The sequence below is a fragment of the Lathamus discolor genome, chromosome 1 (assembly GCF_037157495.1).
Source record: "Lathamus discolor isolate bLatDis1 chromosome 1, bLatDis1.hap1, whole genome shotgun sequence".
Lineage (NCBI taxonomy): Eukaryota > Metazoa > Chordata > Aves > Psittaciformes > Psittacidae > Lathamus > Lathamus discolor.
Genome location: NC_088884.1, coordinates 108,078,937 through 108,099,847, shown reverse-complemented (window position 1 = coordinate 108,099,847; position 20,911 = coordinate 108,078,937). Strand labels below are relative to the sequence as shown.

At 43.3% G+C, this 20,911-nt stretch overlaps 1 protein-coding gene and 1 long non-coding RNA gene across 8 annotated transcripts in view; one reads left to right on the top strand and one right to left on the bottom strand.

Annotated features, from left to right (window-relative positions):
- The window catches only part of EPHA5 (EPH receptor A5), a 208,248-nt gene that overhangs the window by 173,508 nt on the left and 13,829 nt on the right, over positions 1–20,911 (top strand). For 4 of the 7 annotated variants that reach the window (XM_065689741.1, XM_065689771.1, XM_065689751.1 and 1 more), the window contains 5 exons: positions 915–976; positions 1,782–1,991; positions 3,825–3,974; positions 8,648–8,841; positions 12,595–12,750. In XM_065689741.1, coding sequence (XP_065545813.1) covers positions 915–976; positions 1,782–1,991; positions 3,825–3,974; positions 8,648–8,841; positions 12,595–12,750 — 772 coding nt within the window. Of the gene's footprint in view, positions 1–914; positions 977–1,781; positions 1,992–3,824; positions 3,975–8,647; positions 8,842–12,594; positions 12,751–16,383; positions 17,370–20,911 lie in introns of those variants that run through there. The other 3 variants (XM_065689761.1, XM_065689715.1, XM_065689732.1) reach the window with 2 other exon arrangements.
- On the bottom strand, positions 10,451–20,795 carry LOC136019499 (uncharacterized). The gene is made up of 3 exons (XR_010614913.1): positions 20,126–20,795; positions 10,761–10,821; positions 10,451–10,607 (listed from the first exon to the last, which is right to left on the bottom strand). It is a non-coding gene; the product is annotated as an uncharacterized LOC136019499 (long non-coding RNA).

Sequence of the window (20,911 nt, the reverse complement as noted above, 5' to 3'; positions counted from 1 at the left end):
AGGAAAGTGGGAAGATTAAGATCAATCTAAATGGTAGAACATGTGCCGATTTTTAGGAGCATTTACTTTCATGTGCATGTTATGACATGCAGCAGCTCTCGTTGATCATTTCTATGGAAAACATTTATAATGCACTTTACAAATAATTGACAGTTCCTCTTTTGTCTGTGCTTCATGCTAGCTAATGGAAATTGATTTAAATAAAAAATAATTTACGTGTTCTTATAAGATTTCATTGAATTTACAAGGGCTGGAGCACACTACATTAATTATTGCTATGTCATTGTGGCAAGCTAGCGAGAAATTAGATATAAAATCTGAGCAAAAACTATATAAAATTACCATTAAAATGACTCGGGGATGAAAATTAATCAAATGGATTTGGAAAAACATTATTATTCCTGTCAACAATAGGAGACCAGGTCTTTTGTTAAGAACTTTTATTTTGATTTCCACTCAACTCATTCCATACTTAACTTGCTTTTGTTCTGCAGCATAAATATTCCTATTCTTTCTTCCAGATGTGTTTACAAGGATAGTCACATGGGTTTACTTGAATTACAAGGGATGTAATACCATTCTGTCCTGATCTTAGTTTTGGCGGTTACCAAGCTCACACAGATACTTCAGATTATCCTTGCAACCTCTTCCTCAAACATTGCCTATAAGCTTTAGGGCTTGATACCCCACCTATAATACAGGATTTCTTTTTCATCCCCTACTCCTCGATTCCCCTATGTCTACATATATTATGGCAAAACCTATTTTTATCCTGCTGGGACAGCAGTGTCTCAGTGTAGATTTACTGTTGCATGGCTGTATATTCACATTCAGATGCATTATGAAAAGACTTTGTTATTATTCATGTTATTTTAAATAAAATGCTGACAAACTCATGCACTTTTTTTTTCCAGGCAAACCAGTAATGATAGTAACTGAATACATGGAGAATGGTTCTCTGGATACATTTTTAAAGGTAATTCTTAGATCCTTTTTCCAGGGGGACCTTGGTTACAGTTTGGGTTCTTTGGGTTAATATCAATGAAAATGTTTGCTGAGTGGTGGTCCAGCTGTTGATGCTGTCTGGAGGCAGGAGTAGCTTGGTTGTCTGATCTACATTTATATGGCATCATGGAGGACCTGGTGTGTACACTGATATGAACAGATAAGAATAAATTGGAGGATGTTTATTTTAGAAGGCAGTCTACTGCATGGAAATTATTAACTTATCCTGCAAAATGTGATGTGTTTCAAGAGCACAATCATACTACATCATAGCAAACCCCCAGACTTGTCAGAGTTTTTCTATGAAACTTAAGAGCTAGCGAAGGGAGGATAGGGGAAGTGGTTAGAAATGTGGTATGGCAACATGGGGAAGAGCCCCTAACACCAGATATTCACACATGGACTTCTGCAGATAGGGTTTCTATGCAACTTGGTGCCATTGAATTGGCTGACTTGGAGACAGCCCACTCCCCTGCCTTTATAATCATAACTACATGCGTTCACTCACAGTCACCGTCTCTTTATCAGTCACCAGTAGAAATAGCTTGCTCCTTGATCTCCAGTTAAAAGAACTACATTTCCTTAGCTTTGCTTCTAGAGATCCTAATCCAAACAGTGAAACTTTGAAAAGCTTCATGGTCAGAGCATGAGAGTAATGAATTATTAATTTCCCTGTTTTTCTTCCCTGGAGACTCGCCTTTGCAGTTTATTCATGCACACACAATGCTGAGGGTGCAGAGACTCTCAACTGATCAAATGTCTTCTTCCTTCTGCAGAAGAACGATGGGCAGTTCACGGTCATTCAGCTGGTTGGGATGCTGCGAGGTATTGCATCAGGAATGAAGTACTTGTCTGACATGGGTTACGTACACAGAGATCTGGCTGCCAGGAATATTTTAATCAACAGCAATTTAGTCTGCAAGGTGTCAGACTTTGGCCTCTCCAGAGTCCTAGAAGATGATCCTGAAGCAGCATACACTACCAGGGTGAGTTATAAGCTCAAGAAAAGGATTGAGCGCAACTAAAACGTATTCCTGCCCAATTTTGGTGTTCAGGCTCTCTAGCAAAGAGGCTTCTACGAATCCAGAGCCCTTAAACTGTGCACAAGGGTTTGGCCACGTATTACCAGTTAATCTTTGTCAGATTCATTTTGCAAATGCCTGTAACTTCGTAGTGGAGGTGGCCAAATAAGGCAGAACTTAACTAATAACTTTCTGTTAACTAAGTTCATCTTGGGCACGTGAGTTGAACAGCAAACTTTGCAAAGGTGCCAGGCATCCTTCTGTCCTCTTTAGTGAATACCAAAGGGAGGAAAGAGCAAGAGTAATTGTTTTGCTTGGGCACCCATGCAAGGATGTAAGGCACAGTCTTCTGGACAATTTGACCCTTTTGAAACTTTGGTGAGCATGTAATATCGTTGCAAATGATGGACATGGTCTATAACATTACTCTGTTTAAGGTGATTTCCCCCAGTCTGAGAAAGAGCTGCTTCAGCCTCAGTGCTCTGCCCCTTTCCATCCTCTATTCATCCTTTCATGGCATCAGCCCACCTATCCCAGTGCAAGGCCACATGGCCCCAGCACCATGGACAGGGGGTGGACAGGATCCATCCTCATCAGCGCAGGGCTGGAGCTTCCAGTGTTCACGGCAGTGATTGGCACACCCAGACGTGTCCTGTTAGCGTGCTTTTCCAAGGGTATTATTTAACAGGCAGTGAGAGCTCTGGGTCACATTCTGAGTTCCTGTGGAGATCTGGGAAAGGTCTTTCAGCTCTTGGCAGTCACAGCCCCACAATGGGACTCAGTGCACGACTGGACTGGAGTTTTCCTGCAGGCTGGAGGGCTCTTGGCCAGCCCTGCTGCGATTCCAATGTGCTGCCATGTGCTAATTGGCACTGCTGAGAATCTGGCCCATCATTTAAGGCATGTGCTGATAGGCCTGTGAATAAATAATTACTGGAAGAAGGGACTTTTTAAAATTTACTTTGAAAATGTGTTCCAAATTCTGCCTTTTTCCAATAACAAACACTGTTAAGGGGCATTCAGGGAGACCTTCCAATATTTAGCTTAACACTGAAAGGGATGGACTTCACAGTAAAATATATTTTTAAATAAATCAAGGGAAACGACTCTTTAAACCCAATGAGAAAAGTATTCCTTAATCCAAACTTTCCTCTTCCTCCCCTCTTCCTTCTTAGAGCTGGTCTGAAGCTTGATTTCTAAAATGGTAGAAACGAGAAAAGGAAAAAGCAAAGCGCATTTGACAGCTGTGGCATCATTTTCAGTCCCACAGCAGAGGCCAAGCCGACTGGTCTTTGCACACACAGGTTTCTGTGCTGGCTACGCAGCTTTCTCTGCAGGATCAGGACTGCATTAAAAAAAAGAAAAGACATTATTTCTGCAGCAATTTGCATGAATCCTTCATTAGATCAAAGTCTTCCTCAGCTTCAGAGCTGTCTGTTCCTCCCCGGCTTGCTCTCAGAAATGGAGGAACTGTATTCCCCTACCAACCCGTGCAACATAATTGAGATGTTGATCCTATACATGTCCCAGCATTCAAACAGCATTCAAACAACAAACCTTCAGGACAGCCAATTAGTAGGCAGCCTACAAATGCTTATGGGCTGAGATAATGTGGAAAAGGGCCCCATGCTGTCAAACAGATTTACTTTAAAATTCGATGTCTCTTTCCAGAGAGAAAATAACATCCCTTGATGCTCTAGGAAGTGCTGTTTCGTCCTCCTTTGCATGCTTTCTGCCCTCCTCTGCAATCTGGTTTTGTTTGATTTGGGTGTTTTTTTTCTTTTCTTTTGCTTCTAGGGAGGGAAGATCCCCATCCGATGGACAGCACCCGAAGCGATTGCCTTCCGCAAATTCACATCAGCCAGTGACGTCTGGAGCTACGGCATCGTGATGTGGGAGGTGATGTCCTACGGCGAGAGGCCTTACTGGGAAATGACAAACCAAGATGTAAGCATGTGTGACAGCTGCTGCGTGCTGGGACTTTGAGGGCTTTGGTGTTCATTCTGCAATCAGAGAGGCAGGATGGGGACAAGAGGAGGAGAGCTGCTGTAAAAATGGCTTTGCTCCCCTATGCCTGACAGAAACGTTCTTCCCATTTGGTGCTCTTTTTTTGCAGCAGCAGAGAACCGACTGTGTGCAGAGGGAAATGTGTCTGCACAGAGGCAAGCCTGCTTCCCACAGCAGACTGCTGGAGCTTCACTAATGCTGTTAGAGCTGGAGCCTGTCCCTCTTCTGCTTAATGACAAAGATTGCCAGGGGATAGATACTGATAAACTGGCAGCATTTCAATTGTGTGTTCAAACCCCTGCTGCCGCATAAAGCAGAAACTCAGGGGAGTCATGGTAAGGCCTTTGTTTCTCTGCACAAAAGCTGGGTGATTTGATCTAGTAACAGCAGTCCAGAGAGCTTTCTTGGTTGCCCTTGCATTGCTGATCTCAAGAGAATAGTTTTGCTCCTGTTGTGAACATCTTGTAAGTCTTTCTTAATGTAAGCTCTTAATGCTTTGTTTGTACAGCACCCTCAAGTTCCCTTGTTCCTGTGCCCCTGCTTTCTTGAGCCTATGACCTCAAGGCCACCCTCTGAAGCATTCTCCAGACAGGGGATGCCTGGCGACATTGTCTTCCTCCTGTCGCAGCTCTGATCCCAGCCTGTGTATGGATCCCTTGATCCTGCTGCAGGGCTAAATCCTACCCTGAGCTCCTCATAAACACCTGTTCTTGTCTAAGGCTAAAAAAATTTAAGCCTGGGGTTGCCAGATTTTCTGCGCCTCACCTTCCTCTTTGTATCTCTGAGAACCATGGTGTGTGGAGGTCTCTGAGAATGCCGGTTAGTGCATGACGTAGGGATAACCGTAAAGCATGTGGGGCCACCCAAAGCAGCTTTCTGATGTGGAGGACAATGCAACACCTGCATGTGGAAAAGAGTCATTTCTCATACCTTCCACTTCATTTCTGCAGCCCTGCTGCCTGTGGAGGTGCTGCTGCCGGCTAGGCAAAGCAAGCAGGTCATTGTTCCACCATGGTTTCCTCTGGTCACAACACCTGATATTTCATCCTTTTTTTGAGCAGCATCCCTGTGAGTTTCTGTCATTTCACTGGTAGCAAAGGCTCTGACTGAGCATTCTGTTTCTCCTGTGGTTTCTCTGCGGGCCTTTGCTATCAGTGGATGTTACTACCGTTACTACCTGTCATGCCAAGCTGCTGTCTCATCTCACTTTGAGTCCAGGCATGGAAAAGAGTGGTACCTTTGAGATGCTCACGCCATGCTTCTTGCCAGGGAGACAAGCTCGTTGTTTGGCATGAATGCCCCACCACTCCTGCACTGCCAAAGCTGTCACGTTTGCAGGGAGTTTGGTAAAGCAGCATGTATTTATGTACGGATTTATCTCAGTCAAATACAGAGACTTTTTTCCATAGCCTGTGCGGAGAATGCAGCAATTGAGAGCCAAGCTTTTTTTTGTCACACTGAGCCCTCTAACTATCTTTAATGCTGATGCCTCAGCATAGCACAGATGTTATTCAGTAAATGCCAGGCTAAGTTTCAAGCTGGTGCCAGTAAAATAAGGCTCTGTGGCCGGGGAAGTCCCATGTCTGGATCATACTGCTATGAATATCCACACTTTGCAGAACTGTTCTGAAAAGCCCAAATGCCTCCATGCACTGTGGGGCATGATGAATTTCACGCTTGCCTGAAGGGAAATGGATGGGGGATTGGTTTCTTTAGCAGCAGAAAGTAGAAGACTGGTGAAATGTTTATGAGCATCAGTTCTGCTCAGGTTTTGCTTGGGTTACCTCTGCCTCTGAAGGTGGCAAGTGCCTGGATGCTGGAGGCTTATGAAACTTGATTCAGTGCTGTGGCATGTCTCTTGTGTGATTTATGCGTTCCTCCTCCATCTTCTGAAGGCTGCCTCTTCTTTCCTCCCCTGCTTGTCTTGTCAGAAGAACCAGTGGTGTTAAATACAGCTTTAGCTTTCATACGGAGGACATGGGGTCTCTACTCACATGAATTTCGGACTCCATTGCACAGGAGTTTCTTGTTGCATGGGCTGTAATTAAAGCACATCGTTTGCAAGCACAGTCAGTAATGAGCAAAATGATTCTCACCATGTTACAGCTGGATTGCTTTAAAGGAGATGCAGTGCTGTAGGGCAGGCAGCATTGTTACTGCAAAAGCTACAAACCATGGTTTAGAGTTGTGCTAGTTTCTGAATGATCTTCTTAAGATACGCTTTGACTTGACCAAAAGATAAGGCTTTGATGCAGGAATTGTTGGGAGGAATTTTGTGGCGTGTTACACAGGTTGCTAAGCTAAATGATCACAGTGGTTGCTTTTTAGTATTCACACTGGTAGTTTTATGAAAACAGAGCTAAAAGTGTTGCTTTGATTTACTGGAATAGACTATCCCAAATCACCCTCTCCCAAACACCCAGTTCAGTGACCCCAATCTGTAAGTGAGTAGTGTTTGTCCAGAAGAAGAAAAGGGACAAAAATGCCTCTTAGGTGCAAATGTTAGCTCTTCAAGTTTTACAAAGCAGTACACACCTATGAATGGAACAGCGAATGTGCCATTTTCTTATTTTCTAACTATTGTGGAGGCTACAAGTGACTTGGTCTCTGTTGCTTCATTCTTTTGTTCCTTTTAATGCCAGACCCCCAAGGCACCTTCAGATGCAAGAGTCTATTTCAGCATCCTAGCTCCTCACAGCATTTTGATGCCATTTACATTGTACCGCTAGAACAAATGACATCCTGTAAATTGAGTTAAAGACATTGATTGTGATGTTACTTACTGCCAGGAGTATCAAACATGCATAACCCTTCTGCAGATGTAGTTCAGATATTCTGAGCTGGTGCCAGATGGTCTGGTCCCTGTCTTGCTACTATTTTCTTTCTGCTACACCTGGAAGAGGAGCTGTTATTGCTATAAATACAGATGTGGACACAGCAAATAATATTCTTGTGGCTGTGCCACACTGAGGCTTTTTTTAATAGGGCAGCTGCAAATCTAGTATCAGGGACTAGCTGAAAAGCATGGTGTGAAGAACAGACAGTGCAGATAGCCTAGTGTGGTGGGGCTGCTTTTGATGTTGCGAGCAAGAGCCAGGTCATCGAAGAGACTGCTTTGCAAGCATAGGTTAGGTAGAAAGCAGTGCAACTGCTCTACTGACAGATGAAACCTTAAATGGGCACAAAAGCACTGCAGGGTTTGTGGGCCAGATCTTCAGATGTGCTTGCTGCATTTGGAGAAGATTACAAAGCCTCGCCTACTTCTCGACTGCATACATCCTTAGGGAGTTTGAGGTTCCTGCTACTGCTGCTCGGCCAGCCCAGCTCATTCCTGAGACTCTTCCACTTGGCAAAAAGCTGTGTGGTGGAGGATAATTTGAAAGTGATACATGTGGTCCTGAATTTCAGAGCCTTCTGAAATGCAATGCCAGCTTGACACGGCTCTTCCTGTACTGCATGTATAGAGACTAAAGATCAAGAAAACAACTTCCACGCTAACCACAGCACCTTCTTTTTGAACACAGGATGTTTTCAAATCATGAGATGGTGCCTAGAATGAATAGTATCTGATGTAGCTCTTGGAGTCCAGCAGTCAAGCGCTGTGGTTTTCCATACTGCAAATAGCTGCTTCCAGCTCCTTTTGGACAAGGAATCTTGGGAGTAGAGGGTGTGAAGATGGGCTGCCGAGACTCTCTTGGCATGAGCACAGACCCCTGTGGCTTGAAACACAAGCTGTGTTCTCCTGAAAGTTGTAATGGTTCTAAATGAGAACTGCTGAGCTTGAAGCCCTGCTGTAAATCTGTCCCAAACTGGGGAAAACAAGTTGCTTTCTTCAATTCTCCCCTCATTTATCCATTTCTGCCTTTCAAGAGTTACGGCAGCACATGTGCGTACCACTTGTTTAAGATACAGAACCAGAGACGGTTTGTATTTGAAATCAGTGCAACAACCCTCCCCTGGTTTTAATTTATATACTTTTGGGCTGACATTTCAAATTCCTGGCAGAAATGTGGCCACACTAAGAAACAACTAGACCCAGACAGTATTGAATGATATATGAGATGGTTATTCTGCCTCTGCCTTGAATCCATCCATCAATTAGCATTCAAAGTCTCTTTTGAAATGCAGTCAGACTTTTATTACTGTAATACAAATTTGTGGTCTAGCACATGCTTTTTCATTTAGAAAGGAGCCAACATCTGAATAAATAAAATCACTGTACTTCAAGAAGATGCCAGAAAGCCCCGTAGGCTGCTTTTCATGGATTTAGGGTAGGCTCTTGGAGTTTCCTGGTATATAACCTACAGCCTTCGGCTGAGCTTTGAGCAAGTGAGACATGACAATCTGCCCTCCCGGTTGCAGCAGTGCTGTGGCTTTCTAGATTCATTTTGCAGTGACCAAACCCTAAGTTATTCAACCCATTCCATAGACAGTATGAAAGACAGTGAAGTTTTCTTGAAGGGTTTGCCCCTTGTGTGTGGAGCTGGGGAGTTGTGGGATTTTACTTGAGCATATTGCTGGTCCCAGAGTTCTCTGTTTAAGTCAGTTTGCATTTGGGGAAAAGATGAGAGGAAAAAAAGCAAGCCATCAGCCTTGTGTTTTGTCTCCCGTAGGTGATTAAAGCCGTGGAGGAAGGCTATCGCCTGCCAAGTCCCATGGACTGCCCTGCTGCTCTCTACCAGCTAATGCTCGACTGCTGGCAGAAAGACCGCAACAGCAGGCCCAAGTTTGATGAAATTGTCAGCATGTTGGACAAGCTCATCCGTAACCCAAGCAGCTTGAAGACATTGGTTAATGCATCGAGCAGGTACAAATTCGGGCCAAAGCCATTTCTCAGAGTGAGATTCTTGTCTGAATACCTGCCCCTGGGGTTGAGTTACCACTTATTATTTAGCCTCTGTGTGTCTGCAGGTGGATGTTACTCCAGTTTAATTATGTCTAGAGGATTTTTCCCAAATATACTTCTGTTGAAATTGGCAGGCAGGTGAGCAATTCACTTAGTGTCTAAATGCAGTGCTGCTACCACAAAGAAAATTACTGTGACCTGTCTTTCAGAAACGTGAGTTTCAGTGGCATTTATAGTTCTATGATAAAGCTACCTGTGCTCTATCACAAGATTAGAGAGGGCAAGACTTGAGTGCAGGAAGTAGGTAGTAAACACTGCTCAAATTATTTGCCTGTTGCCTTCATATTGGTGATGCAAATGAAGAGCATCTCTTGGGGAAAGTCTTAGGGTATGCAAAGCTCACAGATGTTGATGACACCAAGCTGTATGGTACAGTCCTCATGCTGGAGGGAAGGGATGCCATCCAGAGGGACCTTCAGAGGTGGGCCAATGCCAGCTTCAGGAAGTTCAGCAAGGCCAAGTGCAAGGTCCTGCACCTGCTTCAGAGCAATCCCAATCACAAATACAGGCTGGGCAGAGAATGATTTGAGAGCATCCCTGAAGACAAGGACTTGGAGTTTTGCTTGACAAGAAGCTCAACATGAGCCAACAGTGTGCACTTGCAGCCCAGAAACTCAAACATATCCTGGGCTGCATCAAAACAAGTGTGACCAGCAGGTCGAGGGGGGTGATCCTGCCTGTCTACTGGGCTCTCCTGAGACCCCACCTGCAGTACTGCATCTGTCTCCAGGGCCTCCAACATAAGGAGAACATGGACATGCTTGAGTGAGTCCAGAGGAGAGCCACAAAAACAATCAGAGGGCTGGAGCACCTCCTTTTGAAGACAAGCTGAGAGAGTTGGATAGCAGCCTTACAGTGCTTAAAAAGAGCCTATGAGAAAGCTGGAAAGCTGCCCTTTTCACAAGAGCGTGTAGTGATAGACAAGGGGTAATGGCTTTAAAATGAAAGATTGAGGTCAGGTATTAGGAAGAAATTCTTCACTGTGAGGGTGCTGAGGCACTGGCACAGGTTGCCCAAAGAAGCTGTGGCTGCCCCATCCCTGGTTCCCCTTTCAAGGCCAGGTTGGACGGAGCTTTGAGCAACTTAATCTAGTAGCAGGTGTCTCTTCCTGTGGCAGGGGGTTGGAACTAGTTGATCTTTAACATCCCTTCCAACTCAGACAATTCTATTCTATGTCCAAGATTCTATGTCCAAGTACATTCTCCCACAACCATTCCTAGGCATGCTAGACACCACTGCCAGCTGTGATAGTCTTGGTAATCACAAGAGGGTCTCTGTGATTCCCAAAGTTCTACACAAACTATTTACTAAAGCCACATTAAGTTAATAGAACAGTGGGTGCACAATTAAACATGAATATGAATAGCTACATGGCTACAATAAATTAAATATGGTCAAGAAATAAAGCTGCACTTTAATCAAGAGAGATTAATATTTTTTTATTGAGTTTTAGTAACAGCGTCTCCACCATACTGGAATCTTGGGGAGGGTTTTTCTGTTTCCACTGGAAGGACGCAAGTATTACTTCTGAGCCATCTTTGTTGCTAATCACTCAGTGGCTTGCAAGGTCATGAAGGAACGATGAATATAAATCATTGCTGCTTCACTGATGGCAGTGGAATTCCCCTGACTTACACTGGAAGAGGCTCTTCAGAAAAACTTACACTCTGAGGAGAAAAAAAAAAGACACATCGTTTTCCTTGGACAGGAATGAAAGGGATCTAAGATGAGGTTGGACTGGTAGTGTGGACCCAAGCAGATGTACTGTTGTGAGCACCATCTGAGTGAGTCTTGCACAGCTGCATGTGTCTTTATCTCACCTGCTTGACCTGCTTGACTGCTGTTGCTCAACTTCACAGCCCTGTGCTGGCATCTCATTCACTGGAAGAGAAGAAACATGAAATCTCTGTTAATATTTAAATAAAAGGTAGATCTGATTCACCAAGCTATTTTACATGCATCATTTACCATCTGAAGAAGAAATTACTCTTATTAGCAATTAGATGTAGTGTCAGTCCCAGCAAACCTGCAGGAAAAGCTTTATGATAGCATAAAATATGTGGTGTTTCTCTTTCATTTTCAGTTTAGAACAAGTTATTTCCCAGGCCTGTTATGCAGAGTTTCATGCAGTCTTTTATGCCAGACTGTTATGCCAGAAAAGAGGAAAATAGGCAGTGAGTCATTTTCTTGAGCTGCTAAGCACCTTCCTGATGTTTTATTCCATGAACATGTCTATGCAATTCCAAACCTTTCCTTTTCAGAGCTTCTGTGGGTATTCCCAATGTGGATGGAGCACCTGAGCAGCAAGCCTTTGGGAATGTGTTTCTATTGTTACAGATTGCCATGCTCAGACTATAGTAATTCCAAATGAATCATAGTTTCAACATACAGCAGCTGTAAAGGATTTTTTAATATATGTAATGTATTTTTTATGGAAATTCTCATTAATGCAAATAAGGGAGGAAGTCACTCTCTACATTACAGCATGTGCATATCAGTAGGTGCCTCCTGACATTAGTGATGAAAATCCACTTCTCATGATGATTACTTAGGAGTTTTGAATTTCTTATGTGTATAAAATGTTATGGGAAGCCATTATGTTCTTGGTAGTGCAAGTATTCACATTTTATTGGATCCTTCAGCATTGCTATTAAATAAACAAATAATACTAATGTGCTCGTAAAATATATGAAGGTTCCTGAAGTGCTATATTAATATAATATCCCAGCTCTCCTTCCAATTGAAAGTCTTTTAAGTATAATTCTCACCGTCAGAGGCTGACCCAGAAAAAATGGGGCTTTTTATACCTGTGGGTAATAATCTTTATGCAAGGCTTACATTAGCTGTATGTCCTGGTTTATAAAAGAAGGGACAAACCTAGTTTCTTTCCTGGCTGACCTTGGACAAGCCCTCTTTCCTCTCTGCGCATCATTAGTAGGGTGGTGGACCTGTACACGGCACTGGTCGCTTGTGCCAGGTACTGTATCGGTGTTTCTGCTGCGGTGAAGGGTTATTATTTGCCTGAGTTGCTTCTTCCGTGCATGGCATCACTGAGCAGGTTACAATTGCAGTAAAGAGGCCTTAAGCAAAGGTTCAGGAGCAGGCGTCTACCTCTGCATTCATGGTTGGAGCATTGCTGCTCTCTGCAGGGCTCATCGAATGCTGCCCATATCTGACATCTCCACCCAACTTCGCTGAAGCGGTCCCTGAAGTGTTAACAGCAGCCTGCCATTGATGGCCACTGCTGGGAAATGTAATTTGGCTTACGGCTTGTAGGCTCTGGCCTATCTTAAGTTAATTATGAGCTTTAAAGGAGAAGGATGAGGAAAACAGAGCAGGAAGAGTGAAATGGAAGACTTTGAAGTAAGAGTGAGCCTGCTTGGTGGTGAGAGGTAATGGGGATAGATGTTAGTCCTCTCCATTTTCTGCTTGCAGTGAGGACCAGAAATGGCAGGAACAGACTCTAAAGTCAGTGAAGTTACAGGATGTTTGAAACACAGGATATCAAGCCTGCTGGGAGGATTTAGGCTGCAGCAACCACCGAAACCATAACAAAAGCATCATCTTTACCATATAAAAATGTGAGCTACTGAGTCACATTGGGTACATCTCAATACTGATTCTGTTTGCTTTTATATTTTCACTTGGTTTTAGAGTATCAAATCTGTTGGTAGAGCACAGTCCAGTTGGGAGCGGCGCCTACAGGTCGGTGGGTGAGTGGCTGGAAGCCATCAAAATGGGACGATACACGGAGATCTTCATGGAGAATGGATACAGTTCGATGGATGCTGTGGCTCAGGTGACCCTAGAGTGAGTAGTGCCCAGATCATTCTCACACCATTTTCTGGAATTTAAGAGGGTGGGAAGACAAACCATTCAAAAACATGCAGGGATGACGCTGCAGAGAGGAAACCATTACCCTTTGTTTGCAGTCAGCAGTTTTTCTTTTAGCATCTGTATTAATGATAACAAGTACAGGCAAGAATAAAACTTAACAGTCACTACATTGGCAGTCACTAACTTAACAGTCACTTCTTTGGCTTCTTTACTTATAGAAATCAATGCTTCAGTTTGAATAAGTGCCTCTTGACATAATAGCAGTTGAATATTTGGGGTTATTGCCAAATAAAAACCCCCACCCTACTATTAAATGGATAAGATCTAGAGTCCCTGCTGTGGTATACTGCCTTTACACCAGATTAGCTGGTTTCACAGTCGATCTGAACAGTCAAGCCCAGTAAAGGCAAGAAACAGTATTCAACATTAACAGAAGTAAGCACAGATACAGCTGATGCCAACAGAAGAGTGTCAGCAAACCCACGGCTCTAGGAGACAGGCTCCCTGGTCATGACACTTCCATCTGAATGTGCCCTTGGCTTTTGCACATGGGTATGACTACCATTGGCGTGACAGCATTCAAATGACTCGGTAAACACCTCACGGCTGCTAATTTGGTATGTTCCACTTTGAATTGCTTGCCTTGCTTGTGTAATTGTGTCTGTACTTTCCTCCTGCCACTTAAACTGATCTCAAAGCCTGCCTTTCTGGCTGGGTTAATCTGAGTTTAGGTTAGTGCAGGCATTAAGGCAGAATGGGAAGGATTATGCTCAGTGCTGCTCTGGAGAAGGTTGTGGCTCTTCTGACCACATGCAAATTGCCAGTGCATATACAGAATCCATGCTGAGGGTTAGGAATAAAACAAGAAACTCCACAGAACCACAGCAGTTCTCCTGCCTGCCACAGGGCTTGCTTTGAAGCTTACTGTACAGGGTAGGAGGTCCTTTGCACATGATGCAGGTCAGTAGCATCTCCATGGAGTTCAGTTTTGGATGACACTCCTGCACTCCCTCCATGTGTGCATCTGCCCTCACTCAGATATTTGCACCATTCACATCACCAATATTTATCCCTTACACCTGGATATGCACCTCAGGGTGCATGGATTTCTACCGAGATCCTTTTTCGTGTGCCTTGAGACCTCTACATGCCGTTTCTGAGCTAATACTGCATTTACGTGCCATGTTACTTTGGCTTTTGAGCACTCCACCATTCCTTACCTACTCATCAGATATGGTAGTGCCCAGAAACACCCAGGCTTCAGAGCTCCATTTAGACTGGTGATCTACAAATGCTGACCAAGAAAGAGGTCCATCCACAGAGTGGTCAGAGTCCACGTAGCAGAAAGACCCAGACAGAGGCTGAGTGGAAAGAGGAGGGATAGGATGAGGCAGTAATTTAAAAGAAAAGGAAAATGTTGGAACGTTCCCCTCTGCTGTGCCACTTCACACTTCTAACCAGTGCAAGTTCTGGTAGAAAATGAAGGTTGAAAAAAAAAATGTACATAGAAAACTATATCACAGACTTATTGCTGCTTGGCTGAATTAAAAAAGAAAATTAAGTTTCAATAAAGCTTCCAGTTTGCTCCTCTTTAGAGTTTTATGCAAATTCAAGAGCTCTAAAAGAAATGCTCAGAATTTAAATGTTTTGGTTTGGGTGAGAGAAACGTTGAGTTTGACCTCAAATTAATGGTTGTTTTTGACAGTCAAGTAGAAGTTTACTTACTCATGCAGCTTTAAACAGTCTTAGCTGAGTCTTAGCTTAGTCTGTGCTGACACAGTCTTAGCATCTCATCCCACTGACAAACCCCCTCATTTTCTTGAGTGCAACATTTTAGATTGTGAAATTATGTCATTAATTTGACTTAAAATTTTAAATATTTCCCTACTCTTTGATATTCCAGAAATCTGAAAAGTATCCCTCAAAAGTCTTTTCAGGATACTCAAGAAGTATTTCAAAATGTTTTTTCCAATTGGCAGTGAACCAAGAAATCCATTATCTGTACAGTTCTAGCCAGAAAGGCAAGTTGGTTTAAAAGTCTTTAAGTAAGATTATGGCTGTCCGAGATGCTCTGACCCTCACCAGCTGCAAACTGCCTCTAAGGCCCCCTCCAATGGGTCCCAGTATGTTCTGTATAGCACAAGTGTCATCCTGCTCTGGCCTTTACTAGCCCCAGTGGAGACCACATGTCTGAGCTGCTCAGTTTCAGCTTTCTTCAGGGCCTTTACAGCAGCAGAGCAGTGCAGTGGAGCTGATGCCTCAGGGCCTGGGGAGCTTCTGAGTTTTGTTTGTGGGTTGGGTTCTTTTAAGCTAAAAGGACACATCTCATGAATCCATTTTGAATTTCAGTTGAAGATGAAAATGTTGAAACTAACTCCCAGTAGTTAGATATCTATGCCAGCAAATAAACTCCTCCCCTGCCTTGGACAAAGATGCAAGAGTCAGGCTTAGTTCTTGAGCAACTCAGCACATCTTTGCATTAACAAAAAGGCTTGACCCTACTCAGGTCTATTTTGGGATAACTGTGAAAGGTTCATTAAAAAGCTAGCCAAGCATCCAAATTAAGACTTCTCTCATCCTTCTCAGATACAGTAGAAAAAGACAAAAGACTACATTCTCAACTATTAAAGAAGAAAACATCATAGTGGCTTAAGAGGAAAGGTGTCCCATGTTGAAAACCTGAACTACATGGTCAGGCTGATGTAAACTGGTAGATTGCCCTTAAAATCAACAAAGGGTGGCTCCTGGGTGGGCTCAGCTGAGACTCATGGGTTCTCCATAAACACTGCAACAAGAGAAGTTCTTTAAAGGTTGATAAATTGGGGTTTTCAGTTTTCTAGAGGTTTTCATTTTTTTTCTCCCTGCGAAAGGAAGCCACAAACTATTTTGTACTCTGCAAAAGAGAATTTTGGTTAAATGTTCCTTGTCATTTTTAATAGAGGCAACTGTTCAGTATATTCCAGAGCTGGGACTTGGGGGGATCAGGTGAAAAGGTGAACGGAACATCTGAAAGTAGCTTGCTTTCCCCAAATGACAACAGTAAAACATTCTTTACAATTTAAGAGGTTGCCTCCAAATACCGTCCAAAATTATATTTTCCAAATTTAAACTGCATAGGAGACAGATGTGGAAATCAAATAGAGAAAGGCGAACAGGAGAATTGCTGCTAGAAAAGCCAAAAATATGATTAATGTAAAGGATTCCTAAAACCTTCTGAAAAAGTAGCTCTGTAGTAGGTGTTGGCCGTTAACGCTGATGGGACTGCTGACAGTGGGCACCCAGCCTGTGGTGTTTTTACAGGACCTGGTTGAAATGGTAGATGTTCAGCACTTTTAAATTCTGCCACTATTCCGTATTCCCCCCCCTCCACTCCCCCCCCCCCCCCCGCCATGCAAAGCAAAATCCCAGTTACTGCCCTGCTTTTTTTTCAAACTGATGTCTGGATGCACTTATTCCAGAAAAGAGTAGTAGTAGTGACAAATTTCTGAAAACAAAAGATTAAAAAAGCTAAAACTGGTGAATATCGCCCCAAGTCCTGAGCTCTGCCTGCTTAAGCAAAGTCCTGAAAATGTGTGTGTTCAAACAAAGAGTGATTTCTACATTTAGCTCTAATTCTTGCAAAGGGACGAATCACCTTGTGAAAAGTGGAGCCTCACCCTCCACCCTCTCTTTCCAACTGGATATCAGACTTGAAGGCAACCTTTCCAGTGGATCAGACCTGCTCTTTAAACTTGTGGATCACCTAGTGACTTTGAGTGTGTCTGGACCTCTTTCAATCCACTGCAAGAATAACTTTACCAGGACAATACTCAAGAATAGATAGATCCATGATATGAGTTTCAGTTTGACCCTTGACTGGACCAATTACTAACCATGTGGACTACATACTTCCACCTTTTGAAAGATCTGTACTCACTGAATCTCAGGACACCCTCTTGTTTGTTATTAGATGAAGAATTCTGAATATTTGTAACATGTGCTGTGTTGCTTTGCATTGTATTTTTTTTCCTTCTAAAATAAAATAAGTCATTTATTAAAAGTTATACTGGATGAAGAGTTTAAGAGTCCACCTGCTCTAGATGCTTATTGTTAACCTGAAATCTCAGTCCTGAGATTGTGATACTGTGTCTGCTTCTGAACAAACCAGTTCTCATCTCATAATCAAGTAGGATGGGAATAATGAGTAAGAGCAGATGAACTCTTAAAGTCCTTATTTGATGCTGAAGTCCCTAGCAAGTGGATTCCTCTCTCTTTAGCATCTCCTGAAGGTCTTTGAGGTTGTTCTTACCGCTTATTCAAACTGACAACTAACTCTGTGAATAGTCCCAGTCTGATGAGGCAACTGTAGAGTTACACCACCTGAGGGTGGTGAAATCTGGCTTGGGTAGGAGATAAAATACAAAATACCTGTGGTAGGTTGACTAGTGCCAGCCACTGAGATCTTCCAGGAATGTGGCCTTTTTGCTTGCATGACTAACTGGCTAATGAAGAGGGTTATATTTTATGTGGCATACGAGTCCTAGTCTACACTGTGACAAACTGGTCCATGGTGTACAAGTAGTTCTGTTTGTAAATAAAATGGTTTAAATATATTTCTTACTACGTGGAGACTGTGAATTCAACCCTTGCAAATGGAGGATATTGCAGGGAAGAAGATACTGTGTTGTCCCTGGCACATTGCAGTTGAGCTTCTGTGCAAGGCAGTGGTAAGAGAGCAGCATGCATGCAGCTGTATACAGGCTGGTTTGGATGAGCCAACACCAATTTGCCCTTTTATTTCCTTGGCTTTTTGGTCAGCTTAGGTCAGCTTCTTAACACTCTGTTGGCAGGTAATTTGAATTCCTCCCTGTTCCCATTTTCAGCCCTATGTAAATGAAAGACAAATGCAAAGGGAAAACTAATCCCTGAAACAAAAATAAAAGTTGTCTGATCGCCTGGGGAGGTTAAGTATTTTGAAGCAAGGAGACACCACAGCACATGGTTGCATGGCCTCTGTGGAGCCTGTGCTGCTGCATCTCCATGGCCTTGCGGGGTGCCTGTGCTGCTGCTGCAGTAGCACACACAAAACCCAACACTGGTGATCAGATCCCTTGCACAGCAAGGTGCAGCCTGGATCCTGATTGCAAGTGTTGTTTGTCCACGGGTCTTGGTTGTGCCTTTTCTTAGAGGGAATTGCGCATTTCTATTTCAAAGACCCAGCAGATAGCCACACACATCTCCTCTGTTGAGCTGAGCCCACTGAAATTACTAGTTGGCTGCCTTCAGATGAGCCAGGCGGCTCTACACTGGACCTTGAGAACACTTGCTTGGCAGCCCTTAAGCACAGAAGTTGGGGGTTGTTTGGGGGAGGGGGAGGAGTTTGTCCCAAAACCAGCTGGTTCGTGCCCCTGGTTTTGTTTAAATTGGCTTCTGCCTTGCACTGCTTTAAGTCCTTCAGAACTGAATGGGAGTGTGCATCATACTGTAAGACATGGCTGGAGAAAAGGAATTAAAGCTCATGCAATCTCTAGGCAGTGTTTTGTAAGTTTGATTGCTGGCTTTGCAATGCGTGAAGTGGCTTTTGAATAAAGCTGCTAATTTTATACTAGGTGAGCATCTGGCTCGGGAGCTGTTGTCTTCTGGTGCGTCTTTGTGGAGGTGAAGGACTCCACAGTAGCAATTTTTTTTTCTCCTCTCTGAGGAGCCCCTGTGCTTTTGACTGGTGGGCTCCGCATTTGAGAGAATTTGATACTCAAAAAAGAAAAATGAGACTGGATCCCCTGGTGAGCAGCTAATGGATTGAAACTAGAAAGTCTTTTTTCTTCTTTCCCTTTTGTAATCATGAGGCACACCTCAAGGATATTGAGTTAAGGGGTTACCGTAAGTGGCTAGGGGAAATCTGTGTAGTTTCGGGTTTTTTGTTAGACTGATGGAGGTGATATGAAATGCCAAGACGTACATGCCTTTCTCAAAGTTTCAAGCTATTTTTTTCCTGCATAACATGCAAGACTATCAGAAACAATACATCTGTGAAATACACGGTGCTGGATTTTCAAAAGAGCTCAGCTTGCACTTTACATACCTGGAAAAAAAACAAAAAAAGCTGAATTTTCAAGAAGTGCCATCAGAGCAGCACTCGGCAGGGGGAAGATGGATGTTGGCTCTTTTAAAATCAGGTCCTATACTGGGTTGGTTTGGGTTTGTTGGTTTTTTTTTTTTTTGATCTTTGATGTGAACTTCCAACTGTGCTGTGTACATAAAATAAATTGCATGTAACAATAGCATTACTACATTTTCCTTTATTATTTAGATGACTTGCTGAACTAGTTTCACAATTCAGTGGAGGCAGAAATGAAAGTGTGTCCCCCTGAGAAGGTAGACACCTTTTGCAGGTGCTGCTTTCTTTTCTCTGCCAGCTAAGGAGCATTGCTGATGTGTCTCATTGACCTCCCTTGCTCCATGCTGCTTGTATTTGTTATTTTCCCTACAAATCGGCAAGTTGCATTGCCAAAAAAGAGTATGATAATCAAATGAAGTGTTTAACCTGAAGCAGAATATCTGATATTTTCCAAATCAAAAGGCTGAAAGCGTGACAATCTTTGGAGAACAACAGATCTAACTTTTGGCTTCAATAAGCTTATGTGGTGATGTATCAACCTTCACTCAGGATTGGTTTTTATTCGAAGCAATGTTCATCTATGTAAGTTCTGGACATAGGTGGTTGGTTGTATTCACACAGGACTCTGTCCGGAGTGTGAAGCTGCTGAGAGAGGTACACCTCCATAGGTAGCTCATGCAACATTACATGAAAGTGTTTTTGTGGTCACTTGCGTGTGTTCACCTGCATTCCAGCACACAGCTATGCTGTTAGCTATAGGCCAGGTTTGCAGTATGTCTCAGGTGATGGTTGGGCTCCTGAGCGTTGCTGGCAATCCCCAGCCCTTGCACACATCAACCCCACCAGTGTGGTTTCCAAAAAGCACCTACGTGTTCGAGGAGGTCACATCCCACTGGCTTTCAGTGGAGAGCTTTCTCCTCAGAGACTTGCCACAGGGTGTCAGCAGCTCTGGGATTCATGTGTGTATTACAAAACCTGTAGAGCCCTACTTCAAAAACATCCTTTATTCAGTCCAGTGTGGAGGTAGAAAGGAAGGGGCTGATATTTTTCTAGTGAAAGTCTTAAGACAAAATACCATTCTCCTCTAAGACAAACTGCTTCTCTAACAGTCTCTGTGTCTTGTGCTAGAAACACAGATGGACCTGTCCTGACGTTTCTTCTAAGATATTATTGCTACAATTTATTTGTTAACGTGTTTCCCCCCAGAAAGAAATCCCAGCAGCTATAATCTGCCATAACCCATGGCCTCACCTGGCTTTAGGTGTGTCATTGTCTCTGGTAACCCAATGTCCTGCTGTAGTATCTCCAGGGGACAATTTGTTGTACTTCTGTCTTTGGATGGGATAAATTGTTGCCTGGAGGTGCCTCTTTCATGCCATCAGCATGAACCTTCGTGATTGTCTTCATATATACACCTAAATTTTAGAGGGCTGAGCTTCTGAGAAAACAATCTTTCCTCCTAATCCTGCTTTTCACATAAACTGTCTTATATTACAGCTTTTCTGTAATGGCTGCCCAGTAGACAGACTCAACACAAATGCGTTTGGCATTTACCCCCCAAAAAACAAACATGGGCTTATGGGAAGATGTGCAAGGCTCAGAGGGGAGCTGCACTGCCAGTTCATGTTGACTGTAGAGGGTCCTCGGGCTGGTGGCTCTTCCAGAGGCTTTTGCCTGTCAGGTCTCTGTAGCAGTTAGTTTTAGGATTGTGGTTTGTGTATCTTTGGCTTTGCCTCTTCGGAAGAGGAAGGAAGCATGGATTGACCTCACTTCTCACTGCTTGTATCCAAGATGAAATACCAGCCTTTCCAAGAAGAGGAAACTGCAACACAGGCTTTCTTACATAGCTTTTCTCTTGAAAATAGGACTTTTCACACCTAGCAGACTCCTTGGCTGAAAGTGGTGCTGGCACTTTGCTGTCCAGCTTTTCTTCTTGGCCAGCGAGGTGATCTCAAGTCAAATTCTGTCACCTCTCTGAGATACCATTGAAAATAATAATAATTAAAAAAAGAAATAGTGAAAACTAAACTTTCCAAC